General features: G+C 44.8%; 4 protein-coding genes across 13 annotated transcripts in view; 3 read left to right on the top strand and 1 right to left on the bottom strand.

Annotated features, from left to right (window-relative positions):
- The window catches only part of LOC129186616 (troponin C, skeletal muscle-like), a 17049-nt gene extending 15565 nt beyond the window's left edge, over positions 1–1484 (top strand). Inside the window, exon 6 of the mRNA XM_054785042.1 lies at positions 108–1484. Within this exon, the coding sequence (XP_054641017.1) occupies positions 108–139 (32 nt within the window). The 3' untranslated portion in view covers positions 140–1484. The remainder of the gene's footprint in view (positions 1–107) is intronic.
- A 9100-nt stretch (positions 1485–10584) lies between these two features.
- Positions 10585–13838, top strand: tnnc2.2 (troponin C2, fast skeletal type, tandem duplicate 2). Its single transcript, XM_054785055.1, has 6 exons — positions 10585–10661; positions 11488–11539; positions 12338–12481; positions 12757–12871; positions 12931–13067; positions 13528–13838. The coding sequence occupies exons 1-6, from the start codon at positions 10659–10661 to the stop codon at positions 13557–13559; spliced, it is 483 nt and encodes a 160-aa protein (XP_054641030.1). The 5' UTR covers positions 10585–10658; the 3' UTR covers positions 13560–13838.
- A 577-nt stretch (positions 13839–14415) lies between these two features.
- On the bottom strand, positions 14416–15049 carry taf13 (TATA-box binding protein associated factor 13). The gene is made up of 2 exons (XM_054768256.1): positions 14935–15049; positions 14416–14872 (listed from the first exon to the last, which is right to left on the bottom strand). The coding sequence occupies exon 2, from the start codon at positions 14869–14871 to the stop codon at positions 14497–14499; it is 375 nt and encodes a 124-aa protein (XP_054624231.1). The 5' UTR covers position 14872; positions 14935–15049; the 3' UTR covers positions 14416–14496.
- On the top strand, positions 15029–25266 carry slc35c2 (solute carrier family 35 member C2). Of its 10 annotated transcripts, none has more exons than XM_054767164.1 (10): positions 15029–15304; positions 15660–15802; positions 18726–18876; positions 18954–19017; positions 19121–19193; positions 20177–20345; positions 23024–23107; positions 23528–23703; positions 23773–23902; positions 24758–25266. In XM_054767164.1, exons 1-10 carry the CDS (start codon positions 15235–15237, stop codon positions 24889–24891), a joined length of 1194 nt encoding a protein of 397 aa, XP_054623139.1. In that variant the 5' UTR covers positions 15029–15234; the 3' UTR covers positions 24892–25266. The 10 variants fall into 10 exon arrangements, with proteins under 10 accessions (XP_054623139.1, XP_054623314.1, XP_054623230.1 ...); XM_054767339.1 differs by having other exon boundaries at positions 15684–15802; positions 24758–25265; XM_054767255.1 differs by having other exon boundaries at positions 15030–15304; positions 15681–15802; positions 24758–25265.
- Positions 25267–25826: the final 560 nt, after the last annotated feature.

Below are 25826 nucleotides of genomic sequence, written 5' to 3'. Positions count from 1 at the left end.
TGCTTGTCACCCTATATGGACGTAAATGTGTATCTATATAAATGCTATATACATCTTTATGAAAGATCTACTGCATTGTATAAAACATGCTTTCTTTGTGCTTGCAGAGTTTCTGAAGATGATGGAGAACGTTCAATAAAGTCCATCATGTTCTCCTTCACAAGCGTCTTTGAACAATGAACATATTTGAAGAGGACTTCTTTTCTTGGACGTCATCACTGGAGCTGCTGCTCAGCTTGTCTAGAAACATACAGTATATATATTTATTTATATATAATATAATAATATAATATATATATGTTTATTTATTTATATACTGCATACATATACAGTATATATATTTACAGTATATACAGCATACATATCCAGTATATTTAGTGCTGTCAAATGCCCCAAAATCACAGTTTTCCAATGAATTAATCATGATTAATCACCATTTGCAACTATGTGGCCTTTTTATTTGCTGTTTTATTGAAAGAAAGATAAAAGGATGGTACTGTGTAATACTATACAGTATATACAGTACTTGTATTTGTATTTGTATGCATGAAAAGCTCCTGCCATCACCGTGCTATTTTTGACAGCCCAATATAAATATAATCACCACCACCTTGAAAGCACCTCCATGCTTGTAGGAAGTACTCCAGCACCTCCATGCTTGTTGGAAGTCCTCTTGCAGCACCTCCATGCTTGTAGGAAGTCCTCTTGCAGCACCTCCTGTCACGCTCTACCGTGACACGTGTTTTAGTTTTGTGCTGTTTTCCGTGATGTGGTATGATATTGCTGACTTCTCCTCTGCTTACTTACTCAGACTGTGACGCCTCCTGAGCTGGGCGGAGCTACCGGATCTCTGCAGCTGTGTTCAATCAACTACCTTTTTAATCTCCTTACCTGCAGCCAGCCAGTGCTGGATTATTCTCAATGGTTGTGCTTCCAGACCATGTGCTTGCTCCTGCTACCACTTACTGTTTATCCTCCTGTTGCAGTTCTTCTTACCAATCCAACCAGCTCTACCATCCTGCTGCACCAGACCTCCGTCCAGCTCAAGTGGTAGTACCAGTACCTTTTTTGTTCATTGCTGTCCCTATTTTTGCTCATTGGGCCCTCCTTAGTTTTTGCACCGTCGCCCTGAGTTCCTGTTTTTGCCTCCTCTGTTTGCACATTAAATACATCTTGAACTTTTGGACTAGTCCCTGTGTCTGCATTTTGGGATCCAAGTAACACAGCTCCCTGAGCCTGACACCTCCATGCTTGTAGGAAGTCCTCCAGCACCTCCATGCTTGCTGGAAGTCCTCTTCCAGCACCTCCATGCTTGCTGGAAGTCCTCTTCCAGCACCTCCATGCTTGCTGGAAGTCCTCTTCCAGCACCTCCATGCTTGCTCGAAGTCCTCTTCCAGCACCTCCATGCTTGCTCGAAGTCCTCTTCCAGCACCTCCATGCTTGCTGGAAGTACTCTTCCAGCACCTCTATGTGAAATAAAGCACTTTGCACCCATTGCTCGTGTTTGCTAATTCTTAAAATCCTGCTTAAAAACACTTTGCAAGGAGGAAATTGTGGATATGTTTGAGCCAAGCGTGCTTTTTTTTTTTTCCAGCCAAACTTTTCCTGCAAGATCACCAACAGAAAGGCAGAGATATGGTGGTCTCCTCACTTTACTGCTCACAGCCACGGGCGGGCATAACTACATTATTATCTGCGATTGCGATTTGCTGTGATGTTTACCTTTTGCAGTGTTTTATAACGTCACCGCTCACCAGGAAGTAGCCTGCTAGCTAACAAACAAAAACCAAATATATCAGAAGCTGAGGCCTACCAAGCTGCCGCCCACCCCTCCTCCCTCCATATAAGGAGCAGCAGGCTACATGTCTTTTGGTGGGGGGGCTAGTCTTCTGGCCTCGTCTCTTCATTGGTATTCAGGGTGCATTGAGGGGGGGGGGGTCTGGCCCAGACCACCGAGATGGTCTTGAGTTTCATGACAAAACCAGAAATCCACCTTTTCACAACTTCATCCAGTTGGTCCTAACCGGGGGTCCTGAGGCCCAAAGGGTCATAGTTGTCTTTCTGAAGATCAAACACTCTCATTGATTGATTGATTGGCATACATGTACATACGTATATCTCTTAACTCCATAGTTACAGTCATCCCTCACTTCGCAGCGTCACTCTATCATGGTTTTTACAAATACATTTCAAAATAAAATGGCTTATTATTAGTTAAAAACATTTCATAATAGCATGAAAAGGTCTAAATGAAGTAAAATCAATGTAAGGCATTCAGAAGACGCATTCAAAGGCAATGAGATGATATGTAGTATTCTACACTGGTCACTAGGTGTCAATAATGTTACATTTGTCACGGGTCGGCATGTAGTAATAGGATCCCAAGATGCAGAGGAACAAGAGTCAGTGTAACATAAATTTATTAATACGTTCACAGGAGGTAGAACAAAACGAGAATGCTCACAGGGAAAAAGTACAACCAAAATTCTGGGCTGAGCCGTGGAAAAAAAGTACATAACAAAAAAGGAATAACTACAGTAAGGGCACTGCACACAAATACAAAAACCAAAAATCATTGCTGACAACAAGACTAGCAGGAAAAAACAGAAAGCAAAAAGCTGTTGAAAACCAAGCAGCACTAACAATAACAAAAACTCACTGCTGCTGTACTGCAAACAGGATAAACAAGTACTCACGAAGCAGGGAAAGGTAGACCAGGAAGCGAGGACACAAGGCAAACAATGAAAACAAGGACAATCTGGCGACAGGTAGGTAGCAAGGCAGGGTCTAAATAGTCCAACGGCTGATTGCTAACAGGTGTGCTGCAACAAATGACAGTTAGATGGCAGTAGAGCAGCACCCTAGCTCATGACAACATTGATGACACCACAGGAAGTACTGTCCAGAAAAATGTGTCTGTCTTATGGCTTATTTATGTTGTCTATGTTGTATTTTCTCTGATTATGTCTACTATATTGGGTAGATATATTGGGTAGTAGAAGTGTAAAGGTGACTATAGGGGTGTTATTTCATGTCTGGAGTGCTCTAATCATGTCCATCTATCCATCTTCTTCGGTTTATCCGAGGTTGGGTCGCAGGGGCAGCAACCTAAGCAGGTAAGCCCAGACTTCCCTCTCCCCGGCCACTTGGTGCAGCTCTTCCCGGTGGATCTCAAGGCGTTCCCAGGCCAGTTGAGAGATGTACTCTCTCCAACGTGTCCTAGGTTTACCCCGAGGCCTCCTACTGGTCGGATGTGCCCTGAACCGGGAGGCATCCTGACCAGATGCCCGAGCCACCTCATCTGGCTCCTCTCAATGTGGAGGAGCAGCGGTTCTACGCTGAGTTTCTCCCAGATGACAGTGCTTCTCACCTTATCTTTCAGGGAGAGTCCAGCCACCCTACAGAGAAAACTCATTTCGGCCTCTTGTACCCGCCATCTTGTCCTTTCGGTCACTACCCAAAGCTCATGACCATAGGTGAGGTTAGGAACGTAGATCACCGCTAAATTGAGAGCTTCTGATGTTCTTATTCATTTTCTTGTGTTTTTCTTTCTTTTTTTGGGAGAATGAACAGAACAAGAATTTCAATGACCTGGTAAGGTCAACAGACCTTACCAGGAAGACTGAGAAGTGTGATCCCACAATAGTTGGAAGACACAATCCAATCTTATAAAGGGGGACCATCACCCCGGTCTTCCAATCCAGAGGCACCGCCCCCAATGTCCATGCGATGCTGCAGAGTCATGTCAACAACCAAGACATGCCCGTAGCATCCAGGGCCTGAAGGAACTTCAGGCGGCTCTCATCCACCCCCGGGGCCCTGCCACCAAGGAGTTTTTTGACCACCTTGGCAACCTCAGCCCCAGAGATAGGAGAGCCAACCATGGAGTCCCCAGGCACTGCTTCCTCATTGGAAGATGGGTCGGTGAGATTAAGGAAGTCTTCAAAATATTCCTTCCACCGGTCCACAACATATCGAGTCAAGGGCAGCAGAACACCATCCCCACCATACACGGTGGGATTAACTCTACGACAGGACTCGACCACCTTACGGCCACAGCTCCGATCAGCTGCCGCAACAATGGAGGCACAGAACATGGCCCATTCAAACTCAATGTCTCGCGCCTTCCTCGGAACATGGTCGAAGCTCTCCCAGAGGTGCTCTGACAGGAGACTCTGCCAGACTTTTCCCACAGATCCTCACAATGCGTTTGGGCCTGCCAGGTCTGCCAAGTCACCACCAGGTGGAGATCGGTTGACACCTCCACCCCACTCTTCACCCGAGTGTTCAAGACATTTGGCCGCAAGTCCGACGACACGACCACAAAGTCAATAATTGATCTACGCCCCAGGGTGCACATGTGGGCACCCTTATGCTTGAACATGGTGCTTGTTATGGTGACCAGCACAGAGGTCCAATAGCAAAACAGTGGTCAGGTTCAGATCAGGGGGGCTGTTCCTCCCAATCACGCCTTTCCAGGTCTCACTGTCGTTCTAGTCCCCCATCAGAACAAGAGAATCCCGAGAGCGAGCACTCTCCAGTGCTCCCTCCCACCTTTCCCCCCACCAGAAAGCATAGGGAAACTACCCTCTTGTTCACCGGGTTAAACTACAGAGTACAGACCCTGAGCTGGGGGGCAACAAGATTTGCCAGCCCTGCCTGTCACTTCTTACTGCTAGCAACGCCAGAGTGGAATAAAGTCCACCCCCTCTCAAGAGGACTGGTTCCAGAGCCCTTGCTGTGCGTCGAGGTGAGTCCGACTATATCTAGCCGGAACTTCTCCACCTCGTGCACCAGCTCAGGCTCCTTCTCCACCAGAGAGGTGACATTCCATGTGTCAAGCACTAGCTTCTGCCGCCGAGGATCGGACCGCCAAAGTTCCCGCCTTTGCCCGCCACCCAGCTCACTCTGCACTCAACCCCTTTGGCCCGTGTCCGGGCAAGAGAAATCTAGGTCCATAGTTATTTCTAATTGTTAGGGTCTGATGAGCTGATGTTGGTAATTGGTAACTGTGTCTCAGACCAAATGGCTATGACCTGCGGGGTTCCCCAGGAACCAGTCCTGGGCCGCTATTGTTCAATCTGTACTTGCTTCCTTTAGGCCGGATAATATGCAGCTGCAATGTGTCCTATCATAACTATGAAGACCACACGCAGTTCTGCGGTGAACATGGTCCTACAGGTGTACTTTTGTCACTGCATCAAACAGATCAGTGTGTGGATGCAAAACAAGTTTCTCCAGCTAAACTCAGACAAAAGTGAAATCATTGTCTTTGGCCCACAGAAGCAAAGAGAAAGTCTTATTGGCCACCTTGAGATTCTTTCTCTAAAACCTAATCATCAGGTTAGAAATCTAGGGGTAATAATGGACTCAGATATGAACTTTAACAGCCACATTAAATCAATGCCTTCATCAGATTTTTACCATCTAAAAACATTGCCAAGATCACAGGAATAGTGTCTAAGCCACATTTAAAGAGACTAATCCATGCCTTTGTGTCCAGCAGGCTGGACTACTCTAACGCCTTCTCATCGGGCTCTCTAAACCAGCTGGTAAACAGCTGCAGTAGATCCACGATGCTGCTGCTCGAGTCCTGACTAGAACCAGGAAATATGACCATATTAGTCCAGTACTCAGGTCTCTGCACTGGCTTCCTGTCGCTCAGAGAGTAGACTTTAAAAACAGCTGTGCTTGTGTACAAGTCTTTTCATGGTCGTGCTCCAAAGTACATCTCTGACATGTTAGAGCCACATAAACCATCTCCAGCCCTGAGAAGCTCAGGGAGGGGTCTCCTGTGGGTGCCCAGAGTCAGGACTAAACACAGTGAGGCTGCGTTTTGGTTTTATGCTGGAACAATCTTCCAGAAGATGTGCGACAAGCCTTTGGCAATGTTCAAATGCAAGCTGAAAACACTTCTCTTCAACTGTGCATTTGACAACTGAACTGTTTTATCTGCACTCTTCATTTTTATTGATTTATTTTTCAATGGACCCCTCTGTGAATCACCGCCTTACCGTAGTGGAGGGGTTTGTGTGCCCGAGTGATCCTAGGAGCTATTTTGTCTGGGGCTATATGCCCCTGGTAGGGTCTCCCAAGGCAAACAGGTCCTGGGTGACGGGCCAGACCAAGAGTGATTCAGAAGACCCGTATGAACAAACACACAAGGAGAGACCGCACCTCGCCCGGAAGTAGGATACCGGGGCCTCACCCTGGAGCCAGGCCTGGGGGAGGGGCTCGCAGGCGAGCGTCTGGTGGTCGGGCTTTCACCCGTGGGACCCGGCCGGGCTCAGCCCGAAGAAGCCACACGGAATCTCCTCCCCGTAGACCCACCACCTGCAGGGGCAAGCATAAGGGTCTGGTGCATTGCGTTTTGGGTGGCGGTCGAGGGCGGGCACCTAGGCGACCTGGTCTTCGGCGGCCAAATGTGGTTCTTGGGACATGGAACGTCACTTCTCTAGCGGGGAAGGAGCCCGAACTTGTGAGAGAGGTTGAGACATTCCGACTAGATATAGACGGACTCACCTCGACCCACAGTTTGGGTTCTGGATCCAAACTCCTCGAGAGGGGCTGGACCTTGTTCTACTCTGGAGTTGCTGCAGGGGAGAGGCGGCGAGCTGGTGTGGGATTATTAATAGCCCCCCGGCTCGGTGCCTCTGTGTTAGAGTCATCCCCGGTGAACGAGAGGGTCATTTCCCTACGCCTTCGGGTTGGGGAAAGGGTCCTGACTGTCGTTTGTGCGTACGCGCCAAACGGCAGTTCAGAGTACCCAGCCTTCCTGGAGTCCATCAGAGGGGTGCTGGAGAGCACCCCAACTGGTGACTCCATCGTTTTGCTGGGAGACTTCAATGCCCATGTGGGCAATGACAGTGTGACCTGGAGGGGCGTGATTGGGAGGAACGGCCTCCCAATGTGATGTTGTTGGACTTGTGCGAACCACAGTTTCTCCATCACAAACACCATGTTCCAACATAAGGATGTCTATAAGTGCACATGGCACCAGGACACCCTAGGCCGCAGGTCTATGATCGACTTTGTAGTCGTATCATCAGACCTGCGTCCGCATGTTTTGGACACACGGGTAAAGAGAGGGGCTGAGCTGTCAACTGATCACCACCTGGTGATAAACTGGATTAGATGGCGGGGGAGGGTGCCGTACAGACCCGGGAGACCCAAACGTGTAGTGAGAGTGTGCTGGGAACGTTTGGCAGAGTCTCCTGTTCGTCGAGTCTTCAGCTCTCACCTCCGGCAGAGCTTCTCCTGCATCCCGGGGGAGGATGAGGATATCGAGTCCGAATGGGCTCTATTCCGTGCCTCCATTGCTGAGGCAGCCGATTGGAGCTGCGGCCGCAAGGTGGTCGGTGCCAGTCGTGGCGGCAAGCCCCGAACCCGATGGTGGACACCAGAGGTCAGGGCTGCCGTCAAGCTGAAGAAGGAGTCCTATCGAGCATGGATGGCTTGTGGGACTCCTGAAGCAGCTGAGAGGTACCGGCAGGCCAAGCGGCACGCGGCTTCGGCGGTGATCGAGGCAAAAACTCAGGTGTGGGAGGAGTTCGGTGAGGCCATGGAATACGACTTTTGGTCGGCCTCGAAGAGGTTCTGGCAAACCATCCGGCGCCTCGGAAAGGGGAAGCAGTGCTGACGGGGGCCTGCTGACCTCGACTGAGGATATAGTTGGGCGGTGGAAGGAATACTTTGAGGCCCTTCTCAATCCCACTGACATACCTTCCATAGAGGAAGCAGAGACTGAGGACACGAACGCGGACAGTTCCATCACCGTGGCTGAGCTATCTGGGGTAGTCAAAATGCTCCCCAGTGGCAAAGCTCCGGGGGTGGACGAGTTTCGCCCTGAATTCCTCAAGGCTCTGGATGTTGCGGGACTGTCTTAGCTGACACGTCTCTTCAACATTGCGTGGAAGTCGGGAAAAGTACCTCTGGATTGGCAGACTGGGGTGGTGGTCCCCCTTTTCAAGAAGGGTGACCGGAGGGTGTGTTCCAACTATAGGGGGATCACACTCCTCAGCCTCCCTGAGAAAGTCTATTCCAGGGTGCTGGAGAGAAGGCTACGACCGTTAATCGAACCTCGGCTACAGGAGGTGCAATGTGGTTTTCGTCCTGGTTGCGGAACACTGGACCAGCTCTACACCCTTGCAAGGGTACTGGAGGGTACTTGGGAGTTTGCCCAACCGGTCTACATGTGCTTTGTGGACCTGGAAAAGGCATTCAACCGTGTTCCTCGCGGTGTGCTGTGGGGGGTGCTCCGGGAGTATGGGATTGGTGGCGCGCTACTACGTGCCATTCAGTCCTTGTACAACCGGAGCAGGAGCCTGGTTCGCATTGCCAGTAGTAAGTCAAGCCTGTTTCCGGTGAACATTGGCCTCCGCCAAGGCTGCCCTTTGTCACCGATTCTTTTTATAATTTTCATGGACAGAATTTCTAGGCGCAGCCAAGGTGTCGAGGGAGTCCAGTTCGGGGGCACTAGGATCTCATCTCTGCCCCTTGCAGACGATGTGGTTCTGATGGCCTCATCGGGCTGTGACGTGCAGCGTTTACTGGGACGGTTTGCATCTGAGTGTGAAGCTTCTGGGATGAGACTCAGCACCTCCAAATCCGAGGCCATGGTTCTCAGTCGGAAAAGGGTGGATTGCTCCCTCCGGGTTGGGAATGAGGTCCTGCCCCAGGTGGAGGAGTTCAAGTATCTCGGGGTCTTGTTCACAAGTGAGGGAAGGTTGGAGCGTGAGGTCGATAGGCGGATCGGCGCAGCGTCGGCAGTAATGCGGTCGCTGTACCGGACCGTCGTGGTGAAGAGAGAGCTGAGCCGGAAGGCAAAGCTCTCAATTTACCGTTCGATCTATGTTCCCACCCTCACCTATGGTCATGAGCTTTGGGTCATGACCGAAAGAACGAGATCGCGGATACAAGCGTCTGAAATGAGTTTTCTTCGTAGGCTAGCGGGACTCACCCTGAGAGACAGGGTGAGGAGCTCGGTTATCCGGGAGGAGCTCAGAGTAGAGCCGCTGCTCCTTCACATGGAGAGGAGCCAGCTGAGGTGGCTCGGGCATCTAGTCCGGATGCCTCCCGGACGCCTCCCTGGTGAGGTGTTTTGGGCATGCCCAGCCGGGAGAAGGCCCCAGGGAAGACCTAGGACACGCTGGAGGGATTATGTCTCACAGCTGGCCTGGGAACGCCTTGGTGTCCTCCCGGTGGAGCTGGAGGAGGTGGTCAGGGACCGGGAAGTCTGGGATTCCCTACTGAGACTGCTGCCCCCGCGACCCGGACCCGGATAAGCGGAGGAAAATGGAATGGAATGGAATGGAATTTTCAATGGAATGATTTATGGAATTTTATTTAATGATTTTAGGCTGATTTTATGTTTTTATGGAATGATTTTCTGAAGTGATTTTACTCTTTTCCTTTTTGTGTACAAATGCTGCTCTTGAAATAAACTTGCCTTGCTTTACTGGCGGTGTAGTGACATCTTGCCTTGCCTGTTAGTCTAATAATGTTAAAAAGAAAAAAATGTTCAAAAGCGTATTTAGAAGGTGTAAACAAGTTTTCTATGCCTTATAAGTCTTATTTTCTCTTATTATGTCTGCTATATTGGGTAAAGAAAGTGCAAAGGTGACTATAGGGGTGTTATTTGATGTGTAGAGGGCTCTAATCATGTTACAAAGCGTGTTTAGAAGGTGGTAAACAGGTTTTCTGCATACTAGGGAGTACTAGGGATATTTTAGACCAGAGGTGTCAAACTCGTGCCATGGAGGGCCAAGACACTGCAGGTTTTCTTTGCAGCCAGTCACTAAAGCAGGTGATTTTAACGATCAACACCTCCTTCAATTTGAGGTGAGGAGCTCATAAATTAAGTCACCTGCTGGAGAAACTGGTTGGAGAGAAAACCTGCAGTGTCTCAGCCCTGATGGCATGAGTTTGACACCCCTGTTTTAGACATATCTATCTATCTATCTATCTATCTATCTATCTATCTATCTATCTATCTATCTATCTATTGATGTATGTATCTATATAGTCATGGAAAAAAAGATTAGGCCAGCCCTGTTGCGACTGTGAGGAATAACGCAGGACGTGATGGTCCGTGATGGTGGAGCCCATAGCCACAGTGTATATACAGCATTTTTCATTATATTACCGATATCAGCCGATATTACATTTTTATGCCAATATCGGGCCGATATTATTGGACACCCCCACTAAGTACAGTACCAGTATTTATATATTATTATTTATAAATAAGGATGCCGTGGAACCAATGAACCACCATTAATGTGGGATTACTTATTACCATAATATTTGTCACTCTTAAATGCTTGAAGGGTAAAAGATGACGTCTAAGTGCCTGTCAATCCACTTTTAGTCCAACACTGGCTGTCTTCAACTATCCGGTGAAAGCGCTCCTGGCTTTAGTTGCTCAAGACGTCTTCCCCTCCAAAGTGAGATTGGCTTTCCTCGGGGCAAAGCAAGAACCCTAAAAGTTCAGGAGACCAAATGTGGAAGAGCTGTGAGAAGCAGGGGGCGGGGCCTGGTCGCCCGCTTTAAAGTGCGCGCAAATCTTCACTGGACGTCTAGTCTCTCTGTTGGGGGGCACAAGGATTGACCGCTCCTTTGGGCTTTTATTTTCCTGGGGGGGACGCTAATCCAGCATCATGGTAAGACACATCTAAGTATTCTAACACCTGACAAACACTTACAGTACTGCATTAATCTTATATGTTATATATGAGTATTATATATATTATATATATTACTCTTAAGCACTTCTACAAAATATTATTATACTCTTTTGCATGTTGAAGGAAAATAGGCACAAATATTCCAAAGTGTCACCTCAGAAAATGATTTCAGTATATTTACTTGAACCCAAGCAAGTTTTGAAAGTAATAATAAAAATCCTACTTGCATTTGGAAGGTAAAAAGGCAAAGATATTTCAATAAGACTGACACATACTGTATGACTCATGCTACCTGAAGTAAGCCTTAAAACATGTAATGCAATAATCGCTTACTTTTGGTTTGGATGACGTCTGACTTATGAAAAAGGATCTTTTGGCCTACAAAGCACATTTGCAATTGGAAGGTTTGGCAGTGTATTCATGTATTATTACAACTTTGGCTGAATGTATCTCAGCCCCTTGCAGGTTTCATGGAGGTTTTATGGGGGGAAGGGGGTCTTCATGGTGCAGGGTGGGCCGCAGCTGCTCAGGTGCGGATTCCGCTAAAGTGACAGATTCCCAAGGATTGGATGTCTGCAGGCCAAATGCAGCCTGGCCTAACGTGTTGAGCCTGAAATAGCCCAGCTCATTTACACCCGCAGCAGCAACACGACCTTTTTAAGCAACCGACTCATTCCTTCTTCACCCTGTCCCATGCAACATGTGCATGCATACCTGGCATGTTGGAAAGCTTTCTACACTGGCTCAACATGATGGAAACATAAAGTCAAGTGATGAAAATGAAAAATGATTGTTCTTCCAGACCGACGCACAACAAGAGGCCCGCTCCTACCTGAGCGAGGAAATGCTGGCTGGTGAGTCACACAATCATGATGATGATGATATTCTTTGATTTGTGCAAATCAGCACTTGGCCTCTTGTTGCTAGGGAGTTTTCAGGCCCAACTCAAGCCAAACTTCACACAAAGCAAAAATAAACTTTTTTTTTTTTTTAAGACGCCCAGTAAATATTATTTAACAACTGTTGAAATTATGATAATAATACATTTCCTATGTTTTATGAACTTTTATGATACATTTCCTATGTTTTATTAACTTTTATAATACATTTCTTTTATGATACATTTCCTATGTTTTATGAATTTTAAATACATTTCTTATGTCTTCTATTCCTTATGTTTTATGAACTGTTCACCTAACCAGTAAGCTGAACAACGTCTGTTTGTTGTGTAAATATACAGCATGTATTTATCTGTTAGAAAATAGGAACATCATTATTTTTTGGTGGGGTGCTAACACTCCATTTCATTACCACTACTCCGCCCAGGCTTAGTGTAACGAACCAATAGGAGGAGGGTGTTGGCACACCAATTCCGCCCACTCTTACTGTATATTTAAGGCCTAAGCTACCAGCACTTATTAGTTTGCTGACGAAGCTCTTCGGATGAGGAGCGAAACGTCCGACACCTTCTTCACAGAAGTACAGATGACGTCTCAAGAAGCCTTTTCCTCGACTCCATTTCAAAATAAATTGGCTCCCACAATTTGGCTAACAGGAAGTCACTAAGCTGAAGAACATTGTACTTTTTCATTTTGTATTCAAAGTAAAAGCTGGATTTGGGCAGGCTTAGCTTTCTTCTCGTCTTGGTCTAGAGTTCAAAGCCGCCTTCGACATGTTCGACACGGACGGCGGCGGTGACATCAGCACTAAGGAGTTGGGCACCGTGATGAGGATGCTGGGTCAGAACCCGACCAGAGAGGAGCTGGATGAGATCATCGAGGAGGTGGATGAGGACGGTGAGCAATGTCGCACGGCATCTTTGACGGCTTTTCAAAATGAAAAATCTGCACGTGTGACGCTTTCATTGACATCAAGATGTCAAATAGGAAGTCTGACAGCAATGGGATGTGGATTTTCAAAATGAAAGCCGTCCCTGACTTCTGTTAGACCCCATCAAGAAGTCACATAAGAAGTGTGATTTTCAGAATGAAAGCCCTGCAAAGAGTGATTGTGTTGTGGGCGGATGTGAAGGTGCAGCTGAGGTCCTCAGGCAGCATCTCCTTCCTCACAGGCAGCGGTACCATCGACTTTGAGGAGTTCTTGGTGATGATGGTGAGGCTGCTCAAGGAGGACCAGGCCGGCAAGAGCGAGGAAGAGTTGGCCGAGTGCTTCCGCGTCTTTGACAAGTACGTTGAAATTCCACATTTCATGTGTGAGCACGTGTTTATGAACATGTGCCGCGCAGGAACGGCGACGGCTACATCGACAGAGAAGAGTTTGCTCTGATCATCCGCAGCACCGGCGAGCCGATCACCGAGGATGAGATCGATGAGCTGATGAAGGATGGAGACAAGAACGCCGACGGCATGCTGGACTTTGACGGTAAGAAACTCCACACTTTCCTGTTTTTCTTGTTGCAACTTCCTGTCAAATGAACAGATTCTTATCCTACACAGCAGCTTTCAAAATAAAACCCACCAAACACACACTTCTTCCTTTGGAGGTTCCACTCTACCGCCAATAAAAACCTTGTACTCTCTGTAGTTGAGTAAAAATAACAAATCCTTTGGCTGCTTTTGAGGAAAGACTCCACCCATTATTTCCAAGCATGCTACAGCACTTTCGTCATATAGAGGATCTTTGACTAGTGTATTTGCAGGAGGTCCTTTAAAACAACTGAGCGCTCTCGTTGTATAGAGGATCTTTGACTAGTGTGTTCGCAGGAGGTCCTTTAAAACAGCTGAGCGCTCTCGTTGTATAGAGGATCTTTGACTAGTGTATTTGCAGGCCTTTAAAAGAGCAGTGGTGCATCCTAATGAATTCTTCCATGTTGTATCACCAGAATTCCTGAAGATGATGGAGAATGTGCAGTAATGAGGCAGACTAACTCATGGACATTCCTCTCACCCCAGTGAAGAAAACCTCCATGGAATTGATCTGAGCACCAAGACTAGCATCTTCCACTGCTCATGTGCTCCATCCATCCTCCTTCCTCGACAGAAAGCTAGGAGTGGAGGTCACCTCCCTATTGGTCAGCTGTAATCTAGATGTAGTCTAGATGGAACCTGCTGCTGCTGCTAGACCAGTCCATCACTTTCCTCTGTACAAAGAAGCTAACCTGTTTGTGACTAAATAAATCAACTCACAACACGCTCACTCGTACAGTCTGTCACGTGACAAAACCTTTCTTCCTTTTGGCCACCTTCTTTCAATGTCCATCCATCATCCATCCAGAAGTGTCATGAGAGTAGTAGCTGTGCTGTGCACGCGTATACGACATGTCATGAAAAGTACAAAGCGTTTGCACAGTAATGGAGCAGATACACAAAAATATATTTGTAGTCTTTTAAATCATTTACTATGCCGCTTATCCTAATTAAGGTCTCGGGGGTATGCTTGAGCTTATCCCAGCTGACTGGTCGCCAGCCAATCACAGAGCACAAACACATTTGCCATGTGAATAAATGATTTCTTACGGATTTAACATTCAGTAAGCTTTGTTTCAGTGCTGTAAGCATTACCGTATCAGCACATTGTTTTCATTTTCACGTGATAATTGACTTATGACTGTATAGGGAGTATGATACGAGCTTTGCATTGACAGTATTCATCTTCTACAGTATATTCTATTACATCCTTATCCCCACTAGGGTCGCTCGCGGGGATGCTGGAGCCTATCCCAGCTGTCTTCAGGTGAGAAGCGGGGTATGCATTGACGACATAATTAAACGACAATTAAACAAGTTTATTTCACGTATGGAGGACACACATCACTAAATAATGAGTGTAAAAGATAAACGTATGCAGCTGATTATGAGCCATAATTTGCTTCGTCGAAAGCCTTGCGGGCCCTCTTGAGCTCCTCGTTCATGGTGAGCAGGTCTTTGACTCTGGCGAACTTCCTGGGGTCCTTCCGTATGAGGAAGACAATGTCCTCCACCTGGACGCGGCCCTGGCGCCCGATGGACATGGCTTTGTGGGTCATCTCCGTGATGAACTCGATGACGAGGTCTTCTAGGATGTCCACTGACTCGGTGTACGGGTTCTGGTCGTCCCCGAAGCCGTACATCATGCAGCGGAGCTCCTTGGAGAAGAGCCTCTTCCTGCGGCCGTGGCACACGTCCACCCCGCCGCAGCCTTCGTCCAGCTCCTCGTCGAAGGCGGTCTCGTCCTCCTCGTCCGCCATCCTGCCAGGGAAATATATCGGATGAATTACATTTCATCTAAAACTACGCAAATAAGTACATACCTGAAATTCAGCCAACAGCCGGCGCAAGCTGTTGTTTACAAGACAACTTCCGCTTTTGAGTCGTCGACCCGGAAGTGATTCCTGTAGGAGCTGGCGAGCCTTTTAGGAAACATTGCCCCCCGTGGCGCACTTTTTCCACTGCGTTCACTTCCAGCGGGTAACTGACGTGTACTTTAGTTATCGCTTTTCTTGAATAACCCAAATAAGTCTGCGAATTCTTTGACTGTTATTTCCGCTGCGCGTGCTGCTACCACGCATGCGGACTGCCAACACACTTCCAAGGTTAGCGTCATATCGCGGATGATGCTAATAATGCTGATATTTGTCAGTGGAGACGCGATTGACTCAAGAAGCACAATGGATTTTGAATGTACTTATTTGTTTTTTTTGTACTTTTCTACACTAAGAGGTCACCATTGTGCAGCAGTTGAAGCTAAGTGTTTTTTAAACTGGTAATGCGTGCTATTTGCCAAATTAAGTGTGCCAAATAAATGCTAAAAGATGTATAGTGTAGTGTAACGGTGAGTGCTACAGTAAAGTTGTATTTAAGAATAAATAAGTCAGTAAGTAACTAAATAAGTCAATAGTAGTAGCATTTAGCACCTGAAACATATGGCGACCTGCTAGCAAACACTGTTAGCAACTAGTGTGTTTATTTTACGTCTCGTCTTAAAATGCAGTGCAGTACAAGTGTTTCCAAAAAGGAGAATTGCTTCACTGTGCAGATAGCATTTCTTCTACACCAGCAGCCTGTTTTATGGCGTGCCCGGTCCAGTTCCTGTGCAGGACCCTCCGGACTTTGGGACTGGTTCTCTTCTACTACGTCTTCTCCATAGGCATCACATTCTATAACAAATGGCTCATGAAGGTATGTGCATTTGATTTGACATAAAGATGCATGCATGCAGCAGATGGTGCTGTCTAGCCGATAGAAAGATATTTACAATGAATACAGAGCAGTATTCATTCACTTGATCAATGTATGAATGGGAAGTATCTGTCTGTGACTTCTGCCTAGCAACAAGATGCTGCACCAATGTGACAAGTAATGTTTTTACTTTTTAGAATCAATAGTTTTTCATGTATGACCTTGCCATTGGAAGTGAAACTTTAAAAATATGTATCAGACATCTCAATATGCCGCTATCAAATGTGAACATGTACAGTATTTGATATTACATACAGAGCTGGGATTGAGTTGTGTCCTACAGCACCTAGGCCTGGCACCAGAACAAATTCTGACAATAAACGATATTATTGGCAACATTATTTTGAGAGCATTTTTTCATGAATGTAATGATAATATTTGGCATGATAGAAAGATAGATAGATAGGTACTTTATCTCCAAGAGAAATTCATAATTATAATTCATATTCATAAAATAATAATGCAAGTACACCGTATCAAAAGCAATAAACATTCATTTCTCAAGAGTATTTTACATTGCAATTGGAATGTCAAGATAAAATAAATTCAACAAACAACATAATACATTAAAAAAACAAAAAAACACCAAAAACTATCAAAAATAGACCCTGTCGTAAAGAAAATTGCACTTGAATAACTACAAATAATAAACATTGGCTATTATTCCTTAACAGGATGATTTAACATCTAGCCAACGACTTTTGTGCTGTTTTGTTTCTATTTCCTTTGCCCCGCAAACGCCTCAGTAAGCGTTGACTGTCGGGATGAAGGCCCCCCCCCAGAACCTACTTTAATCATCACCGTATCTGACTGGGTGAACGTCTCAGCTTCCCAGTTGACGCCTCCTTCCTGTCAGAGCTCACGCGTTTTGATTGCTGTGATGTGCCACACCATTTTTTGGTGCCAGTCCAATTCAACTTGTCCACACGTGTCAGCAAAGGATTTAGGTCAGAGGTCATGAGGGGCAAGTGGTGCAGTGCCCCACCAGACACCAGACCCATAAGCTAGCACCATAGTAGCGATTCTTCCTGTGCTTTCTACAGTATGCTGAGTCTACCCCGGTTGCCAAGGAAACAACATCGTCATTGGCAATTTGGTATTTGACTTCATGATTGGTTGATTTGTTGGGGAAATGGAGGATAGTTATACAGTCTTGGAAAAACTGATTGGACCACCTTTGTTTCTTCAGTTTCTTGTTCACGTGAATTCCTGATACAACTAAAGGTACTTTTGTTTGGACAAATGGACACCACTGGATGGAATAGACCACATTGCTCTGTTTTTGGTTTGGAGCCTTGTCTTTGGGATGCACTAGTTTTTGTCTCAGGGTATTTACTGGTTTAAAATAGGTTGGAATTTTGTGTTGCCATAAGATCCTCTGGAGTTTTTCGGAGACCCCAGCTACATAAGGGACTATCACTCCTCTCCTTTTTGCTTCTGTGGGTTTTTGGTTTTCTTTCCCTACTCTCTTCTTTTGACATTTGTTAAAAGCCCACCGTGGGTACCCACAGGTAGAGACCGCTCTCTGGACATGTGTCTCCTTTTTCCTTCCCTCAGCACTAGTTGGTATTTGTTCCGCTCTATGTTGGAGGGTCCTAATAACCCCTAGTTTATGTTGTAGTGGATGGTTTGATTCAAAAAGCAGGTATTGGTCAGTGTGTGTGGCCTTTCTAAAGACCTCTGTAAGTAGCTGTCTGTCCTCTCCTATAATTACCTTGCAGTCTAAGAAGGCTAGTTGGTTCTCATTCCATCGACTGTAAAGATGAGGAATGCAAAGAGCACTACATTGGGGAAACTAAGCAAATGCTCCAAAAAAGGCTTTATCAACATCGCAGGGACAATTCTAGTGGGCCTCAATCAGCAGTACATCTACACCTTAAATCAACCAATCACTCTTTTGAAGACAGCGAGGTAAAGATTTTAGCCAAAGAAAACAGATGCTTTGAAAGAGGAGTAAAGGAAGCTATTTTTGTCAAACAACAGAACCCATCATTGAATCGGAATGGTGGTTTGAGGTTTAATTTGGACCCTGTGTTCAGCAGGTTACTGAGACCAAAACCCACAGCTCTTAGTCTTGCAAATGAGGTGGAGCCAGGGCCGAGCCAGAACAATAGATGCTAACTAGCCAGTATCAGAGTCGTTCAGACCCAACTACAGGGAGCTACACTTCCCTTTGTTCGGAGGTGCTAATGGCAGGATTACTCCGCCCAGTCTTAGTGTAAGGAACCATAGGAGGAGGGGGTTGGCACACCAATTCCGCCCACTCTTACTGTATTTAAGGCCTAGGCTACCAGCACTTGTTAGTTCGCTGACGAAGCTCTTCAGATGAGGAGCAAAACGTTCGACACTTTCTTCACAGAAGTACAGATGACGTCTCAAGAAGCCTTTCCCTCCATGTAAGAACCTATTATGAAGAAAAGCATGGAAGTTGCTATATATCAGCTCTTATGATGAGCTACGTTTGTTCTCATCGTTATATTTGTCCAAACAAATGTACCTTTAGTTGTAGCAGGCATTCCAATGGATCAGGAAACTGTCATCATTATATTCTCATCTTTGGGCTTTTTGACGTCCTTTAGCTGATGTTAGCATTAGCACTCATGACCACAAGAACAAAATCAATGCTGCACAAATGAAATATCTTCTCATGATTATTGATCTCACTGCAATTACGGTGTTTGTATTGAATGTTGTATCTCTTGTGCTCTTGCGTTCTGCATCAGTCAGTGTTAGGGATGCAAACGGAAGAATGGATTGATGGATTGATTGATTAGATGGCTATGATACACTGTAGATATGAAATATGTTTTGGTGGAATAGTGCTGTTGTGTATTTGACTGGGGTGGTGTGTGTGTTTCTCTAGGCCTTCCACTATCCTCTCTTCATGACGCTGGTCCACCTGGCCATCAACTTCTGCCTGTCGGCGCTAACCCGACGGGCCGTGCAGTGCTGGACGGGGAAGACTGGCGTGCTGCTCAGCTGGACGGATTACCTGCACAAAGTAGCTCCCACAGGTGAGTGTTGTATCAACCCAAAGTCATCTTAGTGTCTGTAGCATAAATATCTGTGTGATGAACCACCCCCCTCCCAGCCTTGGCCACGGCACTGGACATTGGACTCTCCAACTGGAGCTTCCTATTCATCACCATTAGCTTGTAAGTTATTGATCCTTTTCATGTATTCATTCATGCACAGTCCCATACAGTGATTCAAGGCACGTAAAGGAAAAGAAGCCTCATGACAGCCGTGTCTTTGCAGGTACACCATGACCAAGTCCTCAGCAGTGCTCTTTATTCTCTTGTTCTCTCTGCTCTTCAAAATAGAAGAGCCGGTGAGTATCCATGCGCAGTCGTCCCTCGCCACTTGGCGCTTCGAATCGTGCGGCTTCAACCTATCAGTTTTTCCAAAAGACATGAATGAATACATCATTGCTGTTTCACGCTGACTACGGCCCATTAATTGTAAAAAATATATGTTGTTTTCTATATCTTATGTCTTATTTTCTTTTATTATGTCTACTATGTTGGGTAATAGGCGTGTAAAGGCGACTATAGTGGTTTTATTTCATGTCTAGAGGGCTCTCATCATGTTAAAAAGCGTATTTAGAAGGTGGTAAACAGGCTTTCTATGCTCCAACTACCAAATTATTGCATTTATAAATAAGGAATCCTACCTGGTGGAATTTCACTTATCACGGTCGGGTCTGGAAGCAATTAACTGTCATAAAGGAGGGATTACTGTATTCAATACACAGATTATTCATGTGAAATACATAGACCATGTATTACAGGACCCCCCCATGACGGTATTGTGACGACAATAGCAAGTGAATTGATAATAATGGAGATGATTTTCTTGTTGAAGTCCTTTTTAGTAACAGAAGTAGAAGATCGTTTTATTCATTGAAATTGGAATTCACCCCCAGGGTTGCCCGCCCCACTATCTGAGAGGCAGTGGTTTCATTACATTTGATCTTCATATGAGCCTTCACTGTGAAAAGAATGGTATAAACGGACCTGACTGGATTTTCATTGAAGAGCCCTGACATGCTGTACAGCATCCAGTCATGGCCACAGTATTGCAATACTACGTTTCACAACAGTGCGGTTGGTTGGTCCATGGACTAACTGAATTTAGTTTAGTCATGATTATATTCAATCTTCAGTGGTGTAGATCCAGAAGAATTCTGATAGATGGCGTATTAGTAGAGAATGCTTGTGGGAACAATGCATGATGATAGCCAACAGTAATAAGACAACTATTCAGTCCTCCACTGTGTGCTGGCTTCCATTCTAGTCTTTCTCTTTCCACCAGAACCCATTCCTGGTCCTGGTGGTCGTGCTGATCGCCAGTGGCCTGTTCATGTTCACCTTCCAGTCCACCCAGTTCAACCTGGAGGGCTTCGTCATGGTGCTGCTGGCGTCCTTCATCGGGGGGATCCGATGGACCCTCACTCAGGTGCTCATGCAGAAAGCCGAGTTGGGTCAGTGCTCAGTCCTTGTCCCTCTTATCAGAACGTGTGTTGGTGGCCTTAAGACCATCCGCCTGCTTGCACTCCTTCTTTAAGTTACTTAACTGTCATACAAGCGTAAAAAGACGTTAACCAATGAGAAAGATGTGCAGCCATCCCTTGTTTCTGGTGGTTAGTTGATCCCAGACCCAACCCTGATGGATGAATTTGTGCCAAACAGGATTCCTTATTTATAAATGGATTATTTTGGTAGTTGGAGCATAGAAAACATGTTTACCACCTTCTAAATACACTTTTTGACATGATTAGGGCCCTCTAGACGTGAAATAACACCCCTATAGTCACCTTTACACTTCTATTAGCCTATATAGTAGACATAATAGGAGAAAATAAGACACAATATAGATTCACACATGAGCAGTGGATGAGTACCTGATTGTTCCTTTTTTAAACTTCCAGTACTTCCTGCGGTGACACCTAGCGACCAGTGTGTGTAGAATAATACATCTGTTCAGTGCCTCTTCTGAGTGCCTGATATGAGAAAGTAAGACAGAAATAAAACTTGTGCTCGTGTTTGCTGTAAATGTGTTTCCTTGGTGAGCAGAGAGACAGACAGGAAGTGATGTCGGGGGTTCAGAGTTGAGTTTCACCTTTGCATGGGTTTTATTAGGGATTATCATTAGGGGTTATTGTTATTGTTATTATTAGGGATTACTATTATTAGGGATAATTATTATTAGGAATTATTGTAATATTATTAGGGATTATCATTAGGGGTTATTATTATCATTATTATCAGGGATTACTATTATTAGGGATAATTATTATTAGGGATTATCATTAGGGGTTATTATTATTGTTATTATCAGGGATTACTATTATTAGGGATAATTATTATTAGGAATTATTGTAATTATTATTATTAGGGATTATCATTAGGGGTTATTATTATTGTTATTATCAGGGATTACTATTATTAGGGATAATTATTATTAGGGATTATTGTAATTATTATTAGGGATTATCATTAGGGGTTATTATTATTGTTATTATCAGGGATTACTATTATTAGGGATTATTATAATTATTATTAGGGATTATCATTAGGATTTATTATTATTATTATTATTGTTATTATTATTAGGGATTATTATTATTAAGGACTATTATTATTAGGTATTATCATTAGGGATTATTATTATTCAAGATTCAAGAGTTTTATTGTCATATGCATAGTAAAACAGGCAGTTATACTATGCAATGAAATTCTTATTCTGTTCATTCTCCCAAGAAAAGAAAGAAAACACAAGAAAAAGAATAAGAACATAAGAAACATAAATACCATCATAAGAAACATAAATACCAATAAATTAAGCAACAACAACAGAAGAGACATTAATACAGATAAATAATACAAATGAATGAATTAATAAATAAATAAATAAAGTGCTATGAGTGTGTGAGTGCTTTGTTGAGAAGCCTGATGGCCTGTGGGTAGAAGCTGTTTGCCAGCCTTGTGGTCCTGGACTTCAAACTCCTGTAGCGTCTGCCTGACGGTAGGAGTGTGAATAATGAGTGTTGTGGATGTGTGCTGTCCTTGATGAGGTTGTGTGTTTGCGTAGGACTCTAGATTTATAAATGTCTTGCAGTGAGGGGAGGGCTGCCCCAACAATGTTCTGTGAGGTCTTGATCACCCGCTGGAGTGCCTTCCTATCACGTGTTGTACAGTTACTGTACCAAACAGTGATGGAGGCGGTAAGGACACTTTCCATAGTGCATCTGTAGAAGCAACTCAGGATTGTGGTGGACATGCAAAATTTCCTCAGTCTTCTCAGGAAGTACAGTCTCCTTTGGGACTTCTTCATAATTTGTTGGGTGTTGTGAGACCAGGTGAGGTCCTCGCTGATGTGTGTGCCAAGGAACTTGAAGATTTTCACCCTCTCCACCTCAGTCTCATCAGTAAACAGGGGTTTATGTGGCTCCTTTTCCCTTGTTCTTGGGTCGATGATCATCTCTTATTATTAGGGATTATTGTAATTATTATTATTCAGGATTATCATTACGTATTACTATAATTATTAGGAATTATTATTATTAGGGATTATCATTATTAGTAGTATTATTAGGGATTATTGTTATAAGGGATTGTTATTATTGTTATTAGGGATTATGATTATTATTGGTGATTATTGTCATCATTATTGTTAGAGATGATTATTATTATTATTAGGAATTATTACTAGGGATTATCATTAGGGATTATTATTATCATTAGGGATTATTATTATTATTATTAGGGATTATTGTGGCTGTTGTGAGATGATTCAAAGCTGCAATGAAGGCCATCAGGTCTGGTGCTTGTGTGTCTCAGCCAACATTACAGTAACATTACTGACACCTGGTGGCCAGTGTACAATACAGTGTCATCAACATTGTTTGAATGTATTTGTGTTTTATGTCATTCAACCATTTGTATGCTATAAAATGCTTCACTTAGGCAGGAACTACTTAACATCTGTATAATGTGTTTCCTAATAGGCCATCTTCAAGCATGAAACACAGTGAGAGAGTGAATCTGTGAAATTGTAAGCGTGAAGTGGCGAGCGACGGCTGTAGAAAGAGCATTGAAAATGATATAAACAAATGTGTGATTTCCCAAATGATATTTGTGCCGTCATCTTTCCATGCAGGCCTCCAGAATCCAGTGGACGCCATGTACCACCTCCAGCCTCTCATGTTCCTTGGCCTCTTTCCTCTCTTCCTGTACAATGAAGGTGACATGAACACATCTATCCAATAAGCCAAACAGTCTCCTGGAGTCACTTGAAGATGGTGTACATGTTGTACTGTTGTTTAGTAGGGCACCTCACTATACCATACCATTCTCGATGCATGGCTCACAATAACGATATCTCAAAAGAAATCATTTCATAGTTTAGAATTTGCAGCCTTCAGCTGGGATAGGCTCCAGTTTACGTGTGACCCTGATGAGGGCAGGCAGTATGGATGGATGGATGGATGGATATTTTGCAGCATATTTGAACCAGAATACAAGCAGCCTTTAACAGGACTTCAGTTTAGGTTTCTGACCAACATCTCATGTCTCAAGTAGATCAGGCTGAAGAAAAAGAAATATTTAGTAGTAATGATGTCATCAGCCGAACGGACAGAATTCTTCTTCTGTGTGTGTGCAGGATTGATCCTGAGCACCTCAGACAAGTTATTCCGCGTGACGGAGTTGTCGCCTGTCTTGTATTCTGTGCTCTTGTTGAGCATGGGAGGAGTCCTGGCTTTTGGTTTGGGCTTTTCAGAGTTTCTGCTGGTGTCAAGAACCTCCAGCCTCACTTTGTCCATATCAGGCATCTTTAAGGTACTCCTCTGTCTTTATCGGGCCTGCATGTACTGGAGCCTCCCCCGCATACCGATGCTTTCCCTGCAGGAGGTCTGCACGCTGCTGCTGGCAGCATGGCTGATGGGAGACAAGATGAGCGCCCTCAACTGGCTGGGGTTTGCAGTGTGTGTGTGTGGTATTGCACTGCACGTGGCTCTCAAGACCTGTTATTCCAAAAGTAAGTACACTTCAGCATTTCCATGGAAACGGAGGATCATTGGCTACTTTCTTCTTCCACGTGATATGTATGTCAGGGGGTTGTATGGATAAAGGGAACAAGTACATGTTTATAAATCATGTCAATATTATCCAAATACAGCAAAGTCATTGACGTGCTAACCTCTCCATCCTCACTCTAGTCATGTGACATCAGTCTGTTGTATTGGTAGAAGATATCACAATACAGTCATCACTCACCACTTCACTTCATAGTTCACAGCTTCACTTTTTCAAAAATATATTCAGGAATAAATCATGCTGTTTCTATGTCTTATTTTCTCTTATTATGTCTACTGTATTGGGTAATGGGAGTCTCTGTTACATCCGAATCACTGTCCATTGTGCGTGTGCTAACACAGATAGACTACTACTGTATTTGTACCGTTTTTCTTTCACGTCATATTTGGTGTCAAATGCTGATACTATGTGGGAATGCATAAAGGTAAGTTTGATGACTTATCGAGTGCTAATGTGCACATTGGTCTCAAGTTAATTCATGCTAGCACTGCCTTTTACCACACACGTCAAACAGCCATGTAATCATCTCTCTGGAAAAAGTTGGCTGGAACTTGAACTGGTGGATGGTGGGTCACCATTCATTTTGTGCTTTTAATTTGATGTTATTCATGTCTTAGTTTTACACAATACATCATAAATAAGATGCATTAGATCGCTATAATGTATGAACCCGCCCGGTCCGCGGGAGATTTGTGGGAACACAAGCCGGTCCGTGAGTCAAAAAAGGTTGGGGACCACTGAACTAGATGACGTGCGCCCTCTGCTGGTTGCTCTGTGACGTTGCCGTTTGTTTCAGATAAACTCCCGTCCTTACGGCAGCTGAACAGTAGGAGCTCGGAGCTCCAGCTGCCCTTGCTCAGACATGAAGACCTTTCTGCTGCTGATGAGGATGAGGATGGAGAAGAGGAAGAGGAAATGACTCTGCACTAGCACAATACATCATCATCATCATCCTGGAGGTCCATTGTGGTGTGTTTGAGCATCATCTGCTGCCTCAGGGACTTACTGAAATATGATTGCTGTTGCCAGGTAGAATTGAATGCGATAGAATGTTCTACGTGACAACATGCTAATATTTCCTTCAACTTGACTTATCACATGTTTCCACGTGCGACAAGAAGCCCGCCTCCATCACAAGCACCTGATTGTGTTACTGGCACTCAAGCAGCCTCCTTCCTGTGGAATGTTTGGGTCCACGTGGTAGTCATACTTAAGTATACTGGAGTGTGTTTGCTCGTGAAATATGACTGAATACGCCATAAAAGCCTTTACCCAACCCCCCCGGGCTTGAATTCAATCACGTGACCTCAGGAGTGTTTCTTGTACTTCAGTACTTGACTTGCAACGTGCCTTGACTTTGTCCTGCTGTCATTCAACCATGCAAAGACACGTGGCCTGCTCTTTTATTTGGAGCATCCTCATCACTGCAAACGCTTCTATCACCTGGGGGCGTGCCTGTCAGGTGGTGGGGTGCGATACCACCGATGCGATACTGAGTAAAATTCAGGCCGACATATCGGCGATACCGATATTTCGTGCTGATTACAGTAAGGTGTGTGGTATCTCATAGCACAGTATAAAGTATACAAGACATTCAGCACATTGATTAACTTAGTGGATGCTGGAGCCTACCCCGGCTGGCTTTGGGAGAGGCAGTTTTGCCATTTGGGGGTATTTAAATCATTTCATAATAAAAGTTTTTTTTATTTTAATGGTATCGTTTACAACACAGCCAAGCTAATTTACAACAGGAGGAAATCCTAAAATAGGTGGAAATGGTATTTAAACAACAAAAGACAACTTCCAGCCATCCTTTTTCTATGCCACTTATTCTCACGAGGGTAGCGGGTATGCTGGGGCCTATC

The sequence above is a fragment of the Dunckerocampus dactyliophorus genome, chromosome 1 (assembly GCF_027744805.1).
Source record: "Dunckerocampus dactyliophorus isolate RoL2022-P2 chromosome 1, RoL_Ddac_1.1, whole genome shotgun sequence".
Taxonomy (NCBI): domain Eukaryota; kingdom Metazoa; phylum Chordata; class Actinopteri; order Syngnathiformes; family Syngnathidae; genus Dunckerocampus; species Dunckerocampus dactyliophorus.
The sequence above is the reverse complement of the archived record's forward strand: the minus strand, read 5'-3'. Positions and strand labels throughout refer to the sequence as shown.